Here is a 23,587-nt window from a genome sequence, read left to right as displayed (position 1 = left end):
GGTTTTTTTAAGTGTTTTAATAAAATATACCTGATACGCAACTTTTAGTCTTAGTTTTATAAAATAATTTTAAAATGTTGTTTTAAATTTGTATTACACTGTTATTAATTTTAAATTATTAAATTTGTATTAGACTAAGATATTTTTTAATGTAGGAAAGTTTTTCTATAGTTATTTTTATGATAATACAGAACAGAAAATACAGGTTAAAGATATGATTTAAGAAATCCATCTTTTTCTTCTTTTTTTATTTTTTTGTTTTACTTCTTCAGTAGGAATTCAAACACATATAGACACCATTTCCTTTTTCTCCCTGGGACAGAGGTACTTAACATTTTCAAACATCCACTAGTTGGTAATTTCATTATTTTTTCATTCAAAGCTACTGTAAAAAGAATGGTAAAATATTGGGTTTGCAGTAATGATCTGTTTCATATGCATTCTTCATAAACAGAGTACTTTGTCTATATATTTTAACTTGACATTGCAAAAATTTCAAAGTTATCATAAATATCAAGTAGCCAGACGGAAGCTTTAAATAAATGACCCCTGATCAGAATGGGGGCATTCCATGAACCCTGATTGCCCAGTCACCTCTGCCCAATTCCAATGTCTCCCAGGAAAGCCATCACCTACTGAACTTCACTACCTCATTCTACCTAAGACGGTCCCTACTATGTCTTTGCTTATCCCATCTCTTCTACCTGGGGGGTCTGTACGTTGGAGTAGCAAACGATATGCATGCTACAAGGCCCACTACAAAAATGAAATCAGTTTTCTGAAATACAAAAGCAATATACAATCGACTATTGTAAAAGGTAGGCAATAAAAATATCTGGGCTAAAATTAATAAGCATCCTTTTCCCCTCGACCCTCACAATGCGATGGCCCCAATGTAAAGATAAATACTGCTCCCGTCATGAAGATTTCCCCAATCACCGTCCAAGGAAATACCATCTTCTGTACCTGCAACTCATTAAAACCACCTGCTTGCATCTGATTTTGCTTAATAAATATTTGGGTTTATTATTTTGTTACTCTTGTAATTTTTTTGAGGGCAAGACCTATTTGTTCATTTTTTAAAACTTGCTGGCATATGATATATTCCTGACTACTAAGTAGAATGAATTTAACATAATATATTCCAATAAATACTTGTTGAACAAATTAATGAATTCTCGAATACGTTTATATTTAATGCACCATTATATACATGAAAAAAGAAATCGCTCCCAAGGAGAACAACTAACCTACCATCACATCTTGGGAAAGGGTGGTTCCAGTTCCTGTTGATCCCATGCTGACAGGTGAGGACTGGGTGGCCAATTAAAACGTACCCAGGAGAACACTCGAAAGATATCGATTGCCCCACACTGTAATCGGAGTTGATCATGTACCCGTTCTGGAAAGGCGGTGGGTCTGGGCAGTTCTGTAGTTCATAGGCTAAAATAAACAGACAGAGTCAAGCTCACAGATAAGAAGTTCATCTGCAATTTAGAGGAGGAATATAGTCACATACGGCTTCTTACGAGGAATTTTCTCAATATAAGTGTGGACTAAAAGGTGCTGTAATAAATTATCAGTTCCTAACTGGGCAGGTCAGGCCCAGGAAAAAAACAACTATCAAAAATGTATTGCCAGTGTCCGTGGAGAAGCAGCAATCACACCACGTCCCAAGTCACCTCTTCGTCCTTTGCAGACTCCTTCCGCTCATGGTTTAGCTGTGTTTCTGGGTATCAGTACAATCAATGAAGCATCAACTATCACAGTGCATTCTAAACAAGGCCAGGGAAACAGGTCCTGAGAAGCATCACGTGAGACAGCCTTTAACCGGTACACACACACAGGCACACACACACAAAGGCACACACACAGACCTCACTCACACATACACACACAGGCACACACACACAGACACAGGCACACACACAGACCTCACTCACACACACACACACACACACACACACACACACACACACACACGTGACTCACTGCCTTGTTGCAGGGAGAAGAGGCTGCAGTTTGCATCAATGTCTACACTGAGCACAACTTGTAAGCCCCCCTCAAGCACTTACAAAATCAATGTGGGGTCCTAGGAGCCTATGCTAGTCCTCAGTTAGACACGCCAGGTGGCTGGTTTCCCAGATTGGACCTTTCATTTTACTGACTAGGACGCTCACCACCTTTCTTGGTAACAGGGATGACCCTGGTCCGCACTGTGAAGGTAGGTGGTCTGCCTAAGGGTTCGCCATGGGTTATGTGCACTCCGTGATCCGAGAGCTACTGCTGCCTCACCTGGTGTGACTGCTGAGCTTGCAGCCGATGGCATGTTTTGTGGGCTCCCTGAAGTCTCTGCTGGGGGTGGTCGGCCAAACTGCTTGCTCATAATTGCAGCTACAATTGTGCCCTGTGCTTGGACCAACCAACGATTAAAGTGCCCGTCGTCCTTTTGTACGGGAGCTTTTATATCTTGAAGAAACTTTGATTTAGACCCAACAGTTAGACTCACTGAGACGGCGTACTCCCACGTCAGACTCAGAACCTGCTTCCTTCAGGACTGAGCAAGAAGCAAGCAGCCGCTCTAAACGGGACATCTGGAGGCACTGTCACCCCAGAGACATATCAGCTGACATGTATTGTCTAGGCTTTGGGTTCAGAGAAATAGGTCTCTGAACTTTCAGCAACCCCATAAAGGAAAAGCAAACTCACATCATCTGCAGGGAGGAAACTGGCCACCATTTAGGATTTGGACCCTGGTCTCTAAGAGTCTAGACCATGAACAGCCAGTATAGGCACTTCCTCCATCTCAAAAAACGTTCCCTAAGTGGGACAGGAATCAATAGGACTGTTTGCTGTCCATGGTTTCAAGCATTTTCATGTGCAACAGGCTTCTTTACAGAGCCTCATGTTGAGGGCTTGATCCATGGCCGCAGACAGGTGGGGAAGGACGGAGTGAGGCTCTGCCCTGTTCTTCTAGTCAGCTTGGAATACCACGTGGAAAGGAGAAAGAGAGACTGTTTCAGAAGCTCATCAATTTCCTGCACACATTATGTCCGAGTCTATAAGGGCCAGTGAGTGTGCTTACACAATCAGTTAGGAGGAATTCTTCAGTTGCTCATTGCACAGAGAAGGCGGTTTAATTCCTTCTTGGTCTAAAGGGAAAACACTGGCCTACCGACCGGAGCCTATTTTCTCATAGACCCAATTCACTAAAAATGCAACAGTTTTCTGATTGCATGAATGAATAAGCAGATTTCACAGATTTTATTAGGTTTTTGTTTTGTTTTGTTTTGTTTTTGTGTGTGTGTGTATGTGTTTTAAATGGTACCTCACACACATAGCAAAAGGAAAGCCACAATGGGAATGTTGAAAAAAAGGAAGACACTTTTACTTCCTATAGTTGAAGCACTTAAAATTATTAAATTTTTCAGCATTGAACAATTAAGCTTTATAATGTAAGAAAGAGGGAAGGAGGGAGAAAGAGAGGAAGGAAGACAAATATCCAATTTCTCCAAATGTCAAACTACAAAAATCAAAAGGAAAAGAAAGTCACTAAAATTCTTAATCTGCCAAAATTTCTATGAAAAATACTATGAGAAAAATCTAATACTAATACAAATACTATGGAAAAATCTAAGTACAAATAAGCCCATATCAATATCACAAGAGTAGGGTAGCACACAGAATTTTATCTTTTACAAGGGAATCCTTTGTTTGTCTCTAGGAAGATACCTGTTATTCACATCTATCAACCTCAAGTGATATTTGCATCAAGCGTTTAAATTATAGGTGTTGATGTGACAGCCAATGGAGCCATGTAGTCATCTTTCTAATATCCATTATATTTCTGACTAACTGGTATCTAATTAGTTGATAAATATCTTCATACCTCCATCCATTTTCTAGTTCTTGACTTAGAAATGAGGTACATGAACTTGATTTTACTCAACACAGTTCTTCATCTTCCATTTCTCCAGTTCTGCATAAGTCATTTAACTTCAAGACAGCTGCATCTACTAGTAATGTTTTTGACCTTCATGTGGCCATAAATAAATGACAAGGTTTAAGAATAAGAGGTGCAACACAGACATCCCTGAGAATGACAAGAATTTTCTGCATGATTTATGCACCTTCTTATGAGTTATTAATTATAAGCTTAACTTATAAATCTCAAGTGGAACCTAGGAATTTTGATGTGACATACAAATCAGAGTTGTGTCATTTTGCCAATTTATAAATTTTGTAAAATGACAAACACTGAGAAACTATCTAATTAAGTACCATCTGTGTCAGAACTGATATCCTGAACACTAAAACTCAGGTTATTGTTCTTTTTTTATTTCATTTATTTTTATATCTCTCAATGATAGCAAATTAATTGCTTATAACAAAAAACATTGTTTAGGGATTTTTTTTTAACGTGAATACTTAGACTCAGGAGTCAAGTAAATAAAACATTCACTGAACCAACCAGATGGTTGGCCTAAATGAGGGCTCCCAAGTCCAAATGCCTATGCAGCATCCATGACCACAGCTGGCAGGGAGCTGAAGGGAACTTTGGAAGTCAATGCCTTCCAATTCCGAAAGGTGCTGTCACTCTGACACTTCAGGGGACTGTCCCCAAGGTGAATGCAGGCCAAATGTTTCCAGATTCTGTCAATGCAAGAGAACAAAAGGAAAGTGGATGTATGGGTATTTCATATGAAATCTAATTCCAAAAATTGACAATTTCAAAAAGGTTAGTATTTTGCAAGCCAACCACAGTAACTTTATGACCTGTGGTCCAGATGATTCCTACATAAATTGTTTGTGTTTTTCCTTTTTTTTTTTTTTTTTGGATTGAACTACTCAGTAACTCTTGGAACTATGTACATGTGGCCTTAATATGCCTATCTGGGCAATATCAAGAGAAGTAAAACAAAATAAATTTGAATTATGGAGGTGAGAAGTCATGTAAGATAAAATACAGTTTCAAAACTGCAGGGCTGAAGATCATGGGTGCCAGATGGTCACTGTACTTATCAGGGGATCACGTCATAGACTGTGTAGATGCCTGACCACTGCGCTGTACACCTGAAGCTGAAGTAGAATAATATTGAATGTCAATTATAATTATTAAATATATACCGGGGGTGCGGAAAAATGTATATACATGACTTGTCATCACCTTTTGTTATTGGTATATATTACAACTTTAATAGTTTTTTCCTTTCTTCAAATGTGTGTACGGGATGTGGAGCACAGCATAAGGAATAGAGTCAATGGAATTCTAACAGCTACATAGGATGTCAGCGGGGTAGTGGATGGGGGAGGGGGCTTATCACTTTGTGAGGGGTGTAAATGTCTAAGTAGTACGTTGCTTTGTACACCTGAAACTAATAATAATAAACCTGCAAGGCAAAACATCAACAACAACAAAAATACATGGCAAACAATACTCTCATGGGAATATTTTTTTAACCTCATATTGTTATTGAGATGTATTATAGTCTTAAAAATTATAAACTCTTTTTAAAAATAATTTATTTTCCAATTACAGTTTTAGTATAATATTATATTCATTTCAGGTGTACGGCACGGTGATTAGACATTTAGATACCTTACAATGTGATCGCCTGATGGGGATTTTTGACTTTTGCAATGTCAAGAAGAAAAAAAGGTCAAATTTTGAATACAGTATTAAGATATTCAAAATGGGGCCACCCTGGTGGCTCAGGCAGTTAGAGCTCCATGCTCCTAACTCCGAAGGCTGCGGTTCGATTCCCACATGGGCCAGTGGGCTCTCAACCACAAGGTTGCCAGTTCAATTCCTCAACTCCCGCAAGAGATGGTGGGCAGCGCCCCCTGCAACTAAGATTGAACATGGCACCTTGAGCTGAGCTGCCGCTGAGCTCCCAGATGTCTCAGTTGGTTGTAATGTGTCCTCTCAACCACAAGGTTGCTGGTTCAACTCCTGCAAGGGATGGTGGGCTGCGCCCCACCCAACTAGCAATGGCGACTGGACCTGGAGCTGAGCTGCGCCCTCCACAACTAAGACAGAAAGGACAACAACTTGACTTGGAAAAAAGTCCTGGAAGTGTACACACTGTTCCCCAATAAAGTCCTATTCCCCTTCCCCAATAAAAGCTTAAAAAAAAAAAAAAAAAAAAAAGATATTCAAAATGAGGGCGACTTCAATGCTCTCAGAGTCAGCTGAGACAGACCACTTACTTGGCAGTTTATGGTCTGAGATGTATAATTATGTATGTTTTTTATTGAGTCTGATACTGAGATTATGCCAATTAAACTATGGAGCATACAATAGATAAACTAAGTCTAAAATGGTGATCTGAGTAAAATGTTCATACTTTAAGAAACACACTTCAGTAAGAATAGGGAAGGGGTGGGAACCAGGTTACAGAAATATAAAAGAGAAGCATAGAATTTAGAAAAAAATATTATTCAAATTTTAAGTTGAACACACAGTCAGATGGTGACAAAATATTAGGTTGGTGCAAAAGTAATTACAGTTTAAAAGGTTAAATAAAAAAGAAAATTGTAAAAACCACAATTACTTTTGCACCAACCTAATAAAAGAAGGGTGTGTTCGAATCATAAGCTGATTTGACTCTAAACCATATCTTTTGGTAGTTTGAACTTATCAGACCTAGACAGTTACTTGAGAGATGTAGCATTTCAGCAAATAATCCTTCCTATGTATACATATTATAAATGTACCACGGCAAAACAAGCAACAGGAGTGACTGAAGTTCCACAATGAAAAGAAAGCACCCAAAATATTGTAGTTTTTTGTTGTTGTTGTTGTTGAGACATATTTCATATCAGAACTATGATTACTAGGAGTTTGTTTTCCCACATGTAAAACTCTGTGGTTTTATGTCTATTTTTAAAGGGTTTCAGAACGAGTCTCCCCAGAATGTGCCACTCTGGTGTGTGGACTATTTTGAGCAGAAGTCAATCAAGACCCAGTAGTCTCAAGGAAAAATTTTACCTCTCCTTTACCTACCTAAACAAATTTAGTTGGAGGGCCTGGCCCAGAAAGAGAGCTACTGCCAGAGATGAGTTTTTGTCTGAATGACCTACCTGTATGGGGCACAAATGTCTAATTAATCACCAAACACCTGCTCTTGTTATGGTTTTGTGAATTCAATCCCCCCTCTAGAAGCCCCTTCTCCTTAGCTCAGGTGGCACATAAGCCTCAACTGCCTGACGCCTGTGGTCTTATACGCTTATGGGGCCCTGTACATCCATAATTAAATTTATTTTTCTCCCGTTAATCTCCCTTATGTTAATTTATTAACAAACCAGCCAAAAGAACCCACAAGGGTAGAGGAAAAATTTTCCTCCCCTACACGTCTTTCAAATGAATTGGGAATCTTTCCCTTTGAAATATTCCAAGTATCTGGAATTGATTTCAAATTGAATCCAGAAGTCTGAAATGTGACTGAGTTCTTTGTCTTATCAGCTGACAATGTCTACTAGGAAAGACTTCAGATGTAAAATTGGCCTTCAGAGGATAGGTGGAATAGGAACGTGGAGCACAGGACAGTTTGCATCGTTCCTGCACACTGCTACTCAGAGTGCCCTTCCTTCATCCTCAGGAACAGAGCCCGAGCCCTCATTTCCTTTGGGAGACGAGTGTGCCCTGATTGAAAACGAATTACATTTCCTAGATGGTTTCAGCCAAGGGTGGTTACTGAGTGGGTTTCTTCCGCTCTGCATGGATGGAGCTCCAGAGGAAGCTCTCCCCTCTCCCACTTGTAGTCTGATTGCAGACCTGACAGAGCAGGTGTGACAGACATCCTTGGACCACCTGGTGACAAGAGTGTGGAGGAGAAAGGGGCCACGTACTACACCTGGCGAGCTCAGGGGTGGCTAGCACAAACCCAGACACTGAAAGTAACCACACAGGATGGTCTGAACGTTAAAACCCCTAACTAGTAGCGGGTCACGGCGGGCAGTCACATCCTTGGCCTGCGGCTTCCCTGACGAAGGTCAGTCTTTACCTGAAGTGAAGTCTGTCTATTGACCTTTTGCAGCTAAGATAAGAATAACATACCTTTGAAATGTCAGAGTAATTCTCTTTTCCAGTCCCCTCAGGGCACACCCACCACACCAGAGCACAGACAGCAGAACCCCTCATGGTTATCTTGTCCCCAAATACCATCTCTGTGCTGTGATAATTATTAACTATCCTGTACCCACCAATGTAAAAGTATGTGTCTCTCCATGTTACTTTTTATCCAATCACAGATATTTCCCCGCTTTGCTCTCTCCCACCCCTTCATTTACCACCAATGGATTTGAAGTTTCCCTCCTTACGTCTCCTTCTTTGATTCTAATGCATACAATTAACTGCAAAACTGCTCTTCTCCAGAGCATTTTCTCAATCTATTGAGATTTTGCTTCCCGGCAACTGTCATCAGTTTGGCTCAAATCAACTCTTAGAATTCTCTACAGGTTTGGATGTTTCTTATGTCAACAAGAGGAAAAGGCAAAAGGAGTCACAAAATGGTTGGCTTTGCCATCACCTGGCCAGTACCCAGTGCTGGCAAAAGTCACCCCTGGACCTCTCCTGATGACTGAGGTTTATGAGCAAAACAGTCCGGCCAGGCTGCCTCCAGACTCTGAGCTGCTCACTGCCCTTTTCTTAGAGCATTTATCTTAGAAAACTCGTCCTTGTCAATTTTTTCTCTGACCCTTTGAGATGTAAATCTTTTAAAAAGGCTCTTGCCAGTTTTACAGCCCAGGATTGTCTTTCTGAAGGACCTGGGAGCCATCTCTCTGAAATGCAGTCATCAGGATAGAATGTTCCGACCCACAGGTCCTGTGAGGGGGCAGGAGCTGGGCTTTAATGGACTCCAACTGGGAAATCTACTTCCCTCTTTTCCTGGAGATGAGAGGCTCTCTAGCTTTGTAGACTCAGACTCTGTCCCTTACCCTGACCCCAGCTCTTAAAAACCCTCCAGCCCTTAGCTTGTATTCATTTTCAAAACCTGAATTTGAATAAACACCTTAAGGAAGATTTACATATTTAAACAACACCCTCTGGGAACACAACTGATCCTGTGTAAAGCTAGATGCAGGTGCAAAAAAATCCAGAAAATCTTCAGTCCTACAATCTGTGCAGAATCCTCTTCCCCCTTCTCAGGCAATCAGGCCCAAACCATTCCCCAATGGGGAGAGCCGACCTGGCCGGGGCAGTCAGAGAATAGACAGGATACCTCAGACAAACGGCGTCCTAAGTGATTAACTGAGTGACTAACGGTAAGTGTTCTCAGTGAGGCAGACGCGTAACCCAGAGACCCTGTTGTTCCAAAGCCAAGGCGAAAGGTTGTCGAGCCAGAAGGAGCGACAGTGGTCCTGAAAGCTACGAAGACACATGAGACGTGGAGCTGGCCCAGGGCATTCAGTGACATGACAGACTCTGAAATGGAGACTGTGTCCACTGAAGGGTGTGCCACAGCTACCCCTTAGTGGGGAAGGGCAGTGAGGGAGGGGGCAGCAACTGAGACTGTCGGGGGAGATAATTCCTCCACAATGTTTCTTATAAAGTGGAAGCTGAAGAAAGATAAGGGTCAAAGGTACATTAAACTTGCATATAAATAGCAGTGTGTGTGTGTGTGTGTGTGTGTGTGTGTGTGTGTGTGAGAGAGAGAGAGAGAGAGAGAGAGAGAGAGAGAGAGAGAGAGAGAGATTTCTGTATATGACTTGAAACACTACGTGGTAAGGTCTAGTAGAGAAGTAGCAGCTGGAGATGCAACAAAGAGAAGGCAGTTCCCACCACGATGCCTGACTGAGTGGAAAGAAACGTCCCCAGAGCCTAGAGCACGGATTGGAATGGCTTTCAGCAGAGGACGCAACCTTCCATTCTGAAAGGAGAAAAGGCTGGAAGGCCCAGGCTGACCCCTGTGCAGACAGATGTGTCGGGGAAGCTGTCCCTGGGTGTACTTGTCTGTGTGTGAACGGAGTGCCTTTCAGGGAGGAAGAGACACTGTTTGCTGAGAGGGAGGGACAGGGGATGTGAGGAATGAAAGACACAGTGTGCGCAGAGAGAAATTCTGGCAACGTCTCCTGTCACGTCACCACTGGGCCAGCCTTTATGTCCCTCTCTTTTCCCTCCTATCTGAATTCCTATTTTAAGAGACCCAAATTCTGAAAATCTAAATTTATAGTAACAATGTAGGTAACAATGTCTAGAAGTTCAACTCAAAATACTATGCTCTTCCACTAATTACATATTAAAGCTCTACATTTGAAAGCAGACTATGAATTGAAAGAAAACAAACGATTTAGCCATGGTAAAAAAAATAAGGCCTTACCTTTGACATTTTAAGTTTGATTTAACAATACTCAAGAAAAGACCAGCTAAATTATTTGTTTTACAAATGAAAATTTTGAACTTTTTTACATGTCGAAAACATTATGATAATGGTTGAGTTAAACTTTTCCTAGAGATCTGTTGATGGTTTAAAAAAGGATGAAGTTCATTCACTGAATTACTTTTCTGGCATAATTTGAACATGACTTGAAGAGTCCCTATCGCCACTGTTTTAGGCTGAGACAAGGCCTAAGTACACAAGCAACACTGCCAGACCCACTTCCATTAGGAGCGGACTCCCTACACTGTGGTCCCAAAGGAACCTCCTACAAGTGCCTCAGAAGACACAGTGACAAATGAGGGTCTATGTGATGATGAAGCCAGGTGGCTTGGAAGGCACATGGTAATAGCCACCAGGGAGCATGAGAGAGGAAGGGCCAGGACCCTTGGGAGCAGGGGAGAGGGGAGCGGAGGTGGGGAGGGCGGGGGAGCAGTGGCGCTGACTACGCCCTGTGTATCCGCACTCCCTGGAAAAGGAAAGGGGGGGCTGCACTTCTAATCAGCAAACAGAATTCCACCAGAGTTATTCCCACTGCAGAAGGTTTCAGCCAATTAGGGAGGTTCACATCTCGATACAATTTAAACGTAATTCCTTACCTTGGTAAGCAAGCTTAAATCCTTGCCGGTTTTGCGAATGGTCGCTGTAAAAGTGGATGCGGGTTTCGTGCGTTGTGCTCAGCAATGCGGATGGGACATCGCTGCCACTAAACTGCCCGATAATAGGGCTGGTGTGGTGAGGTCCATTCTGGATTTCCAGGTAGTCGTGATTAGCTTCAGTAGAAAAATTCAGAAATTGAATATGTGCACCTATGAAAAAATATGGCAAAGAAATGAAAGTTAATATCAAAATTTATAAAATCAACGTTTATCAAAAGTGATTATAATTTGGTGAGTCTCCCCAGATAATCTCTCTCTAGGAGGCAGAACAGTCATTGTGCAGGAGAACACACATTTTGGGTTACAACAGACCTGGGTTCAGTTTCACCTCTGCCTACAAGCTCTGTGGCCTTTATCCATGTAATTAATGTTCCCGAGTCAACTTGTAAAGTGTGAATATTACCAGCGTTGTATTACAGCGACATACAGGTATGATTCTTAGAATGTTGACTGGTACTGACACATGTGGCCATGATTTTGTCCAGCTGCTGTTACAATTATTACAACTATAAACACAAGGTTGTACATAATTGTATGTCAAATCATCCATAAGTTAAATTACAGCTTTATCAAGGGAGGAGCCAACAGATGTCCAAACGTAAATGGAACAAACTTGAAACGTGGCTGTTAAATGGTCAGACCACTGCCCAGAGATCTGTTAGTTTAGCAAGTGATTCTTTTGATTGTATTCTGCATAGAAAGCGAGTCGCTGATGTTTGCAAGAAACCCCAAGATAAGTCTCATAATTCAGTTTAAGAGCCCGGCACAGGCCAACATGCCAAACGACTGTCCAAACGGTGATGTCAGTGGTGTCACGTTGATGTGGGTAAGATAAGCCCCAGCTGGTCATTTAGCAGAAAGGCACAGTCCGAGTCATGCAGGCCTCTGCTGTAGCACTGCTGCATATTTGAAAATTTATTTAACTACTGTGCCTGATATATTTTATTCATTTCAATGGCTTAGATAGAATTCCAAAGGCATCCGCATTCGCATAAATCCGTGCAATTAATTTGGTTTTGTAAAGTCTAAAGTGAGAATTTTAATAGCTGTTACAGATTATTCTCCCAGCATAGCAGAGAAGCTTGACTTTGTGCTCTTGACAGATAGGAAGAGCTTATTTTTACTTTCCATCTAATCTATTTGATACATATTTCCTAGGTTTGGGAAACTAATGATAATGCTTAATGGGTTACTTTACTGAAGTATAAATGCAGAGAAAATGTAAAGCAAACATATCTACTTAGGTTTTGATGGAAAACCGAATTATCAAAAGCCAAGGCAAAAAAGGAAGAAGAAAACCTCATGTACAGGGTTGTAGGGAAAACAGAAAAACTAAAGGTACTCCATAAAATGTCAACTCATCTGAAACAACTAATTTCATCAATGATGGAGAACATTCTGTGAGGAGGAGCAGGAGAGTAAGTGACGCCCTCTGTAGGTGGGCATTGTGTGAGGCCAACTGCCAAGCTGGGATCCAACTTACCAACCAACCTGCTTCTCCCAATTCCCTAGCAAGGCCATTATCGTCATCGTCATGTTCAGGAGAGGAAACTGGTGCTCAGAAATGCTGGGTGTTATGGCCCCTGCAGCAAGGGAGGGCCAGTCATGTTTCCACCAACCTCTGATGGGCAAAGCCTTCCCTTTTTGTGGCTTAGCATGTAAATGTGCTAGACCAGAGCGGGCAATCTCATGATGGGAACAATACTCCAATTCTTCCGGGAGAAAACTGCCTGGTATTAAGTTTGTTCAGCCCAGGTTTGAAGAAGAATGGAAGGAAGTTGAACGTGGGAGCCTCTAGCAAGTGGCCAGGGAAGCAAAGAGCAGAAGAAACAGCTGGTGCCGAAAGACCTTTAACAAGTCAGCCAACATCGAGACTCATTGTAGAATGAGTCATGAAATCCACGCACATCATCCACACGTGTGCACTGTGGCACGGCAGCAGCCACGGATGGCATGTCCCAGTCTGAGGCAGTCTTGGCCATTCCAACATCAGGTACAATATACGACCAATATGGAACAAGTCTGTCAACATCTAAAATGTCAAATACTTCTCTTCATTGAAGGACCATCAATGACTTACTGATCTTCCTCTAAAGTGCAGTGAATATGTGTGGTCAGAGGAAATGTGGAAGCAGGAGGGAGGGACGGAAGGAGGGAGGGGGAGGGGGGGAGAGAGAGAGAGAGAGAGAGAGAGAGGAGGGAAGGAGGAAAAGAGGGAAGAAAGGAGAAAGGAAGGGCAGCCTAGTGGCTCTCTTTGTCCCTCAGTTCTGAACTGTCCCCTCCACACTGAGGTGACAGTGAGCTACTCCACCATTTGGAAAGCTACACAGCAGTATCGATTTATTTCCTCACCAATGGCTGAATTAAAAATAGTTTTATTTTTGTAGCATGGTCCACAAATCTAATTTAAAAGGTTCTGTTATTAATTAACTGTACTAACAAATCTTGTGTGAGTTCGTGTGTCAGTGTGTCAGTGCACTAAACCCCCGGGGTCAGCAGTTTCCTGAATACCCCTCACACTTGTCCCCATGGGGTAGAACGCAGAGCGGACGTGAAAACAACCAAAACAGCTACTGAATTACTGACATTTTTACTTATGTCCAAAAAGTACCAGACAGAATGTGACACTAGGACAAGGTCAGATCACTTAAAACATTTTTCACTTTTGGGGTATAAAGTCAAATAGCAGGGAAAGAGCTTAAGTGCTCATTTCCTACTGGTATGCAGACGTCAGATGTGTTTACTCAGATTACACTTTGAAATGCAGAGAATGACACATTCCAGAAAGGAATGAAAGACAGAAAGGAGATCAAAAAAAAAGAAAAAGAAAAAAGAAAGAAAGATGGCAAAATCTCAAAAGTAGGGGCTTTTCACTGATTTGGAATTAAACTTGAAATGGGAATGGAATTATGGCAAGTGAAATATTATGAACAAAATTAGCATTTTAAGCAGGATAAAGTATCCGGCCACATATCAAACATCCTCATACACATCAGGAGATAGAATAGAGCCGGACTCTAATCTGCTTTAAGATGGAATTATTTAGCTATCGAATTTTCCACGAATTCTGTCCAATTTGACATCTTCAAGCCAAAATGAGGGGATTAAAATAATGAGCATAACCGAGTTATCCTTTTATTATCTCCTGGGATACTGCAGAAAATGGGTTTTTACAACAAGAAAACTAATCTGAACACCCATCTTTGGAGGAATTGACACAGTATATACATTCTCATCCGACTGTTATTACACATCGAAAAGTGTCAGTAAAAGGATTTTTGACTTTGGACTTGGACAAAACTTTGAATAGTAATAAGACCGTGACTTCAGAGAGTTAAATCCTCGTTTTTTGGGTGACAGAACTTGTGAGTGGTAATTGCTCTATTTTGCATCTTCCGTGTATAAAAATAACATATGGCAAAAGAGATAATAGTTTTAGAATTCAGGCAATATTCTAAAGAATCTCTTATACCCTCTGTAGCTTCTAGCTGGTCCTAAGGCAAGGTCATTTAGGACAGCTGGTGTGCAATACTAGTGCAGAGGTTTGTAAATATAAAAGGTAATTGGTAAAGCAGGAAAAACTCGGTTGAATATCTATCTATTAACTAGGCCTTTAGAAATTTTCAAAACAATAGAGACAAATTCTGAGCTAATTGGGCTCACGCCAAAACACACAAGAAACAGCAACTCAACTGTGTGGAAAGGAAAGAAAACAGCATAACATCGTCAGTGAGTGTGGTTCAGCTACTGAAAGCTGTTAACAGTCAACAATGCCTTCTCCGTGTCAGGCATTTGCATTAATTCAGAAGAGCCCGGGAGAAGGATCTTCTACTGTATTTATTTTAAAGATAAGGAAGTGGAGTTTTAAGTACGTTTTAGTAACTGGTGCAAATTCACACCAGCGGTAACTGAGAGAGCAGCTCCGCTCACAGCTGAGACAAGAGCAGCCCCCCGTCCCCCTGCCCCCCACGGCCCCCACAAGCACTTACAGTCAGCAGTCCTGGGGTCACTTCATGAGACAAGCCGACTTCTGTCACTGGAAGTGACACGGGAGAGGCCCTCACTATAAAAGTTTTAAGTCCCCTCACTATAGAAATTTTAAGTCTCCTTTTCCCTAGTTTCTTAGCCCCTGGTTTTAGTCACTCTTCTAATCAGTTTCTAAACCCTAAACGAAAGATGACTCCTAGCCTGAATCACAGAATGTCTCTCATCCCTGCTTCTGATAAAAGCCTGAGACTTAGCATGTTAATTGTAATCACTGTAGCCCAACATTCCCCAGGCCATTCCAGACCTAACTGTTGGATAAACAAACGCCATCCCAGAGACCAAATGGTTTTTAACATTGTCCATACCTAACCCCTGGGTAAAGTTAAGATAGTTGGGCTTTGAGTCCTGTTTTGGAGCCAGCGCTTTAATTTATTAACTAGTGTCTGTTTTTCCTCATCAGGGGCTGTCAGTATACGAGTTATGTCCCAGCGAGGCTCTCAGTGCACCCCGAACAAGGCAGATATGAGACCCCCTCTTTTTACTTAAGAACAGATAGGGTGAGAGTTTAGTGACTCCCCATTAGGTAGGGACAGCTCTGCCCCCTTCTCAGCTTGAAGCAGATACAGAAGAGACCTCCTATCCCTCAATGTGGGGATCACGTCTCTCAGGAGAAACAAGGCAGGCAGTTAGAAACAGGTAATTAGGTCTCTGCATTCCCTGCACGGCCAACACAATTAATGGGAGCACCGCCTGGAGACCTCCCGAATTCTTCCCTTCTCTGCCCTCAGCATTAACCACTGTAGAGCCCACCACGACCTCCATCTCTGCCTAGCCTCATTATATTGTCATTATAATGCCACACATAGGCCCAGAAGTTCATTAATCTCATTATAACAGACTGAACTCTGGGAAGGGACACGGGCTGTCTAAGAGGGTGAGGTAATAGCCCCTTATCAGTCACAGGTGTCAATCAAGGGGTCCAGTGTGGAGAGGAACAGCCGGTCCCAGAGAAAAAAGAGAAAACTCAGAGGCTTCTGTGAGCCGCTGCCCCTGGAGCCTTGATCCTTGAGCCCCCTCTCGAGCCTTGCCTTTGCTCGGGGCAGCTCCAAACCCTTGGGAGTGTACTTTCTCTCCTAATAATACTGCCACCTTGAGCCCTGAGCCTCGAGCCACTTTTCTCAGTGCTCGGCCAGCTGCTAATTCTTTGGAGTGTACTATCTGTTCTCATAAACTTTCTTCTCACCACTTTACGTCTGTGCCTCCTTCAATTCTTTGTTCGACAGGCCAAGAACCTGGACACCGCACCAAAGAGGGCCCAACCCCCAGGAACTTAGCGGCTGGGATTCCCAATTTTCCTCCCCACGGAGTTTCAAACCTGGGTGTGGGAAGCTAGGGGACTCCACCAAGTTCGATCCCCTGTCTGAGAGCCAAGCCCAGGTATCTCACCGAGAAGCGCCCCCCCCACCCCCGTAACAGAAGAATATGGGAAATAGTTATCACCAGAATGAATGATTCCAGAAACAGTAAAGGTGGTTTCCACATGATGCCAAAGCAGCCAATCACTTTTGCCTATTTAACTACCTTAGTGATTGACGCATGGACGTGGGAGGGGTGTAACATTGATCAAAACAATTATCTGACTGAGCCAGCAGCCACTCACTAACAGACTGGCTAAGCTATCAGGTGTGCTTGCACATCCAGCAGCATGGGGAGCCTCAAACACCCCAGTCACATTCTCCATGAACGAAAAACATCAAATATGTTTTTCCTGGAGAAGAGGCCAAGGTGTCTCATTCTGGGTATGTGTGTCACTCGGGGCAGCTGGAGAAGCTGGAGGCATCCATCACTATCAGTACAATGACCATTAACATTTGGTGGGGTGACCGAAACCCCAAACTGACCATCAAGGAAACAAGAATGTATGTTGTTGACGAAAGGAAGGAACTCACTCCGAAAATATCGAAATAGAACCCATTTTGAAGAAAGCTCTGACAGAAGAGTAGCAATATCTTTTGTAATTCACTTTAAAGATGATTCATCGAGCCGCCGTGTAGTAAACAATATTCTCGTCTACTCCCAACTTGTCCAAACCCTATGATTTCTGCATTTTTTCAGCTAAGCAATTCATATTAAGTAAATAATACCAGCACATTTCCTAGGAAGAGCTGATGAATTCTGCCATGTTGGTTAATGTGCCCTACCCATCACATCGTGCCTTCTCCCAGCACGAAGCAGAAAGTGTCTTGTTCCTGTCTTCCAACTTGATTACCAAGATCATCCCAACACCAGTTTCCCAGGTAAAACATCAAGTGTGACCTCAGTGAAAATATATCTTCCCAACCTTCCTACTGGTCCCACTAGGGAACCAGGAGCCTTTTCCTGGGTTGTAATTATGGAAATGTTCCAGAGACACCCTAAGGCTTGGCACTAATAGGAGGCAATACAGAAGATCAAACCAGGGAGGAAGGATAATACAAAAGTACGGTGGTCACCTTTGCTCTATTCCTTTTTTTTTTCGGTAAGAAACTTCTGGAGGACTTGACTTAAAAATGAAGATTCCTGCGTTTCAAACCCAAACTTACTTTGTCAAATTTTCCAGGGGTGTAATCTGATGTTTGCCTCTGATTTGGGAGATTCTTGTGAGAACCAAGTGCTGGAAACAAGGTAAAGCTCAGGGGAGGGAAAGCACCCGGGATTATGGTCGTGACGTGGGCACTGATAGGACCAGCTACGCTGGACCAGACTGAGCACAGGGAAAGAAGAAAGTAATAGCTGTGACTCTGAATTGCGTCGGAGACACCTTCCTTCCCCAGCTGCAACTATGTCACATGCAGCTGAACACGTGATCGGCCATTTGAGAGCAGGAAGGGGGAAGGTGTTCTGAGCTACATACGTGGAAGGGAGATTGGAGCAATCAGGGGACCGATATTACAGTGGAGAAGTGGCAGGGACTAAAGAAGACTAGGAACAGATTTAGAGCCAATTTACTGAAGAGTTTTCACAAACCTGGTGTGGGGTTGAAAGCTAGGCAGTCAAGTTTTTCCAGAGTCTGCAAAATGCCTATAATCATTAAGCCCCAGAAATCATTGCCAGCAGGGACAGAAAAATTCTAAACAATCACATGTCGGGGGAACCTACCACCATTTACTTGCCTCTTCCCTAAATTTATAACTTCATGTTCTATCCTTTAGAAGGATATTGTAACTCCACATTTAGAAGGCAAACCTCGTGCCTTAATTGAATCTAATCTTACACAAATTATTCTGAAGCATAACTACATCTATTCAAAGACCTAGGAATAGTCATGCTATTTTCATGTATTTAGAACTTAAGACACAAGGTTTCTTTTCGCCTTTTCTTCCAGATGCTTTTGATTTCTTTTTGAAACCAGGCTATCTTTATCTTTTACTTTTTCTATTAAAATATAATCGACATACAATATTATGTGAGTTTCGGGTGTATGGTGCATGATTCAACACTTCTATACCTTATGAAGGAATCTCCGCAATCCAGGAGCCCCCTGTCACCATAAAAGTTGTTAGGCTACTGTGGACTACATTCCCAGCGCTGGACTTTCCATCGCTGGGACTTAAGTATTTATAACTAGCAGTTGGCACCTCGAGATCGGCGTCCCCTTTCCCCCATCACCCTCCGTCTGGCAACCATCACTGTTCTCTGTGTGTCTGAGTCTGCTGTCTTGTCTGTTCATGGAGACTCACTCACTGTCATAGCCGCCCCTCCAGGGCCAGAGCCCCAGGGTCCTCAGTCATGGGACTCTCTGCTCCCAACCACTATGGTCCTTTGCGTAATTAGCATGTGGCCTCCTAGAGCCTGCTGGACTATGCGGGGTGTGTGTCTATCTCCCATTCAGCCCCTAACGCCTGGCTCGGATGACTGCGCCCATCGCGTCCACGTTTTCAGATCCCACCCTACCTTTGAGAATCGCTGACCCCATGCTGGGCAGAGCCATTCCAAGGCCTTTGCTTCATTTAGCACAGAGCAGAATTACTGCCTCAAAAGCAAAACTGAACGAAAAAACGGGGGAGAAACAGAGACTCTGTTTTCCTTTTGTGAACACTCTCCCCCTGCTCACCCCACATGCCCTGTGGGTGGTGCCTTGTGAAACCAGTGCACGTGACCCTCACACGTGGGGCTGCCCCTCCATGCCGCCCTCCTTCCCTGCTGTGATGTGCCCCGTCTGTCCGTAGCGTATAAGTGCACACACACGTGACCAAGGTGGGCTGGGCCTGCAGGGACGGTTTCCTCGTGGCTGCTTGCGCTGAGCAGCTGGCGCCCCTTCCTTGGCACATGCCATGCTGCTGCCATCCTGGGCCCGGGTCCTTAAGGCAAACGCTTTGAAAACTTTAAAAAATATGACCTCCTCTAGGGCAGTGGTGTCCACTGTGTTCATTCACCTTTCTCAACCTTTTATTAACCAAATAATTATTTAGTTCATAAGTTGTCCATTATTATGTCATGGACACTGAATTTCTAACGTGGCAAACCTATCACAGCTGCTCTGGAGAAAATCAACAGGGGAAACCGGAATTAACCAAGTAAAGGACAAAGGAAACCATGAAGCAGACAGTGCAAGGCCTGACAGGGAGTCAAAATGCCACAAACACCGCGCTTTTCTGAAAGAGGCCGGGATGAGATGTTAGCACACGAAACAATTCATATTATGAATTATTCAAAATGAATAACCTGAAAGTTGAAAACTAAATGTTATAAAAAGCCATTTTCATAAAGCTAAATCAATACAATACATAATTACAAACATTGATAAAAACACCACCAAAATATGTCACAACCTTAAAAAGCCTGAACATTATTTAAAACAATTAGCAGCCGATACCGAATTCCATGGGGAGATTCCAGAAGGCAGATCATAGCCAGACTGACAGCGGAATGAGGAGGCACTCGTGGGCCTCGCACGTCATCACCCAGCTAATTGAATTTGCCTTTAAAAGACTTGCAGGGCTGAACTGAGTTTTCAAATAACTTTCTGTTCTTGAAGTCATTCTACCCAGGCTTTATTCAAATCTGTAAGCCACTTTCCATCAAAGACACAGTTATGTCAACAGAATAAGGCACATTTCTCATTCAGCTGGATTTTTCCCCGAGACAGAAGCTAAAAGGTGACTTTTCAGGGATGCAGAAATGTCTCCACTTACCGTACCCGGTGGGCAGGGTGATGGTCCAGGTGCAGTCCAGGTTGTTGGGGTAAGCGCCAGGGAAGCCCGGACTCAGGACCACGCCCGCCATGGCGGTCAGCGCGCCCCCGCAGGTTGCTGTGAAGTGGACAGAGGGGGTTAGCTCGGTGGGTCACCGCTCCCTACAAGGAGGCCTCGTTCACCTGCTCTCTCCTCCACGCTTTGGAAGAGCATATCCCCAGAAGTACATTTCGTCCCGATTACAGCACATACAGCACACGTGGCACTTCACTTATTGATGGAGAAGCTCTCCCCTGAGTGTCAACTGCTGAAGGACTGTGTTTTCTTCTGTTTTTAAAATGTAATACACTCATGCTTGCTATAAATGGTGTTCTGAACATCAAATGGAAAATTATGTGCATACTAACTAATTCAATCCAGGCACCTAGTAGGCCTTTGATAAATGGTACGTAGCTGCTGTATATAGGAAAGCCTAGTTTGGTCAACACGATTTCTAACAAGAGGCAAGCGTTTCTTTAATTTACAACAAGCTTCATGGAAGGTCCAGAAATGCCTCCTGCATGGTCCAAGAAGGATGAATTCTATTCAATGTCCAGTCCAATTCGAGTGGTTAGCACAATTTGTGCCTTGGAACGGCTGAGAAAGGGGGGGCTGAAGAGCGTCTACTGAGAGATTATTTAGTATTCAGATCAGTCTTTCCCCCCTTTACTTGTAATGTTCTTTTCTTTCTTTTTTAAATTGAGATACAATTGACATATGACTTTCTAATAGTTTCAACATAATGATATTTTATACACTTTGCTAAATGATCACCACAGTAAGTCCAGTTAGCATCACCATACACAGCTGCAGGGATTTTTCCTTGTGAGGAGAACTATAAACACGCAATACAGTGTCGTTAGCCGTATCATCACGGTACATTCCATCCCACGACTCACTGATTTGGTAACTGGAGGTTTGCGCCATTGGTCCCTTCACCCACTTTGGCCCCTTGTACTGGGGCACAGAGACCCCAGGACAGGCTACTCAATTCATTGCATTTTAGTTGGGCATCAATCGACTTCCAGGACAGCAGCCACTGTTCGCTGAGGGGTGGGATGAGTTACTACTCGTTGCTGCTAACCGTGTGCCACCTACTGGACTGGGGAAACACACTGCGTCACTACTGTCACGACAACACTGAAAGGTTGGTATTATTATTACCCCATTTTACAGACAAGGAAACTAAGACTGAGGGGTTAAGAAATTTATCGAAAGTAACTCACCTGGCAAGGAGCCCAACCAGAGTATTATTTCCACTCTCTAGTTTCAGAACTCAAGTTTGAACCAGGATGTGTAACCTTCAGAATTCTTTCCAATTTTAGAATGTCCCAAACTATAACTATAACTTTCTCCTCAGAAGTCCCCACATCTGAACTTACCTCATTATTCAAACTTTCTGCTATGAAAGCTGAGCTTTGATTACAAAGAAACATGGCTGATTCATACCAAACATGCCAAGAAGTAAGGTGGAACCAGATGATACTCTAATATTAGACCAATGTGACCTACTAAAATGGCAATCTCTTAAGTAAAAGAGGCTATAACCAAGCTCTCAGTCAGCAAAATCATTTTAGAAGCCTTTCAGAGATCTCCCAGAATCTGCAGTGGTTTCTCTCTTTCTTTTTCCTTTTCTTTTTTCATTGAGGCAGAAAAGCATTATCTGTGGAGGGTAAATGTATTACGAGGAAAAATCTGTCTTATAAACTCAAGTCTAGTGAATACAGTAATTGGTTAAGCTAGGTGTCGTGCGGGGGACCCTGCTCGCTGCGCCATTTGTCGTGCGGGGGACCCTGCTCGCTGCGCCATTTGTCGTGCAGGGAGGCCTGCGGGGTCTCTGCTCCCGCTCCCCATACAAGAACGCAGGATATGGTGAGGCCAAAAAGGAACACCCACGGAGCCATAGGTAGGGGAGTCATACCACTATATTCTCTCTGGCGGCACTATACTCTCACTGGAGGCTGGAACCACACTGTCCACAAACCACCATCCATGCTTGCCAGACCAGCCGCCATCTTCTTGCCAGCCCCCTTCTTCCTCCTCTTTTCTCTCTCCTCGACTTCCCTCCGTAGCCGCAGCAGTTATATTAGTGGCCAATGGCTCACTGGTTACAGCTGACGGCCAACTAGCCACAGCTGACGGCCATCTACTACCCGAGCCAGCACTCCTCCACGTGAGGCCGAGAGCCTGGAAACTACTTTCTGGGGATCTGTCCCCACACTAGGGGATCGCAGTCTGGGTTTCAACACTGTGTTTAAGAATGTAAGTTTAAAAAAATCAAGGACTATATTTCTGTGGGAGGAGGGACTCCCTCCAAGGCCTCGACAGCACCTTGTTATTCAGAATCAGGGCCTAATCTCTCAGGTGACCTCGCTGTGGGAGATGCCACGTGTCTGGGCACACAGTCCACCCGCCTCTTCGAAGGATTTCACATCTGTGGATTCGACCAACCACAGACCCAAAGTACTTAGGAAGTTGCACAAAGCAAAGCGTGAATGTCAGGCACCGGCACTGGATCGGAGAGGACGAGGGCGTGAGGGCACGCCCTGCTGTAGCTGTGTGCAGGGGTGGGCTGGTGCAAACACTCCGCCACGTACATAGAGAGGCGCTCGGGCAGCCTCGTGTTTTGGTGCCTGTGGGGCTCCTGGGACCAATGCCCCGAGGGAAGCAGGGAAGACTGTGGGTTCCAGCTGGCATTTTATCCCTGAGTCTACCGGATTTGTTGAAGATACACTGGTGGGCTGAGTGGCAGACCTGAATGTATTCAGCAGTAAGCTCTGCCCCCTTAGGGCTCCTATAACCTGCGATCACAATAAGTGTGTACGTCCACTACAGTGCAGACAGGCGGGAAAATGCCACATCAGTGACAGAAACAGGGAAGGAAACATGAGATGAAGGTGATTTTTTACAAGCCCCTCTTATTCTGAGAATAATATTTATCAAAAAAAGACAAAAGATTGGAATTATACATATAAGCTTCCGTGTACAAATTCACTTTAGGTCTGAGCAGTGTCCCATGAGTAGCTACCCAGGGCCTGCGTGACAGAAGTCACCACTGCTAGTTCCGTCTTTGTTCACCACAGGCCACCATTAGCGGTCGTGGGAGGTGGGTGTGCGGGCGCAGGTACTGGATGTACTTCCTGTCAAGCACACAGTGATAACCTAATTCTCTGAGTACTTAGGTACCATGCAATCCTTCTTTTGTTTGTTTGAAAAACACGAATCATTGGATGGGCGTACAAACAGAGCTCCCAGAAAATGTGCATCCATCTTTTTTCCTTTGTGGCAGTTTAAAAACTCCATCAGTGGACTTGTTTTACTTAACATTTGCTCACTATCACCGCCCTGC

The 23,587-nt window shown here is 43.4% G+C and overlaps 1 protein-coding gene across 2 annotated transcripts in view; it reads right to left on the bottom strand.

The window, feature by feature from the left end:
• CSMD1 (CUB and Sushi multiple domains 1) overlaps nucleotides 1-23,587 on the bottom strand; it is a 1,607,858-nt gene that overhangs the window by 132,480 nt on the left and 1,451,791 nt on the right. For both annotated transcript variants that reach the window (XM_074329288.2, XM_074329289.2), the window contains exons 40-42: nucleotides 20,200-20,316; nucleotides 10,979-11,188; nucleotides 1,255-1,443 (exon numbers count right to left, since the gene is read on the bottom strand). In XM_074329288.2, coding sequence (XP_074185389.2) covers nucleotides 1,255-1,443; nucleotides 10,979-11,188; nucleotides 20,200-20,316 — 516 coding nt within the window. The remainder of the gene's footprint in view (nucleotides 1-1,254; nucleotides 1,444-10,978; nucleotides 11,189-20,199; nucleotides 20,317-23,587) is intronic.

Source organism: Rhinolophus sinicus, chromosome 16 (assembly GCF_057876585.1).
Source record: "Rhinolophus sinicus isolate RSI-liver-muscle chromosome 16, RSI-T2T, whole genome shotgun sequence".
In the NCBI taxonomy this organism is placed as follows: Eukaryota; Metazoa; Chordata; class Mammalia; order Chiroptera; family Rhinolophidae; genus Rhinolophus; species Rhinolophus sinicus.
The sequence above is the reverse complement of the archived record's forward strand: the minus strand, read 5'-3'. Positions and strand labels throughout refer to the sequence as shown.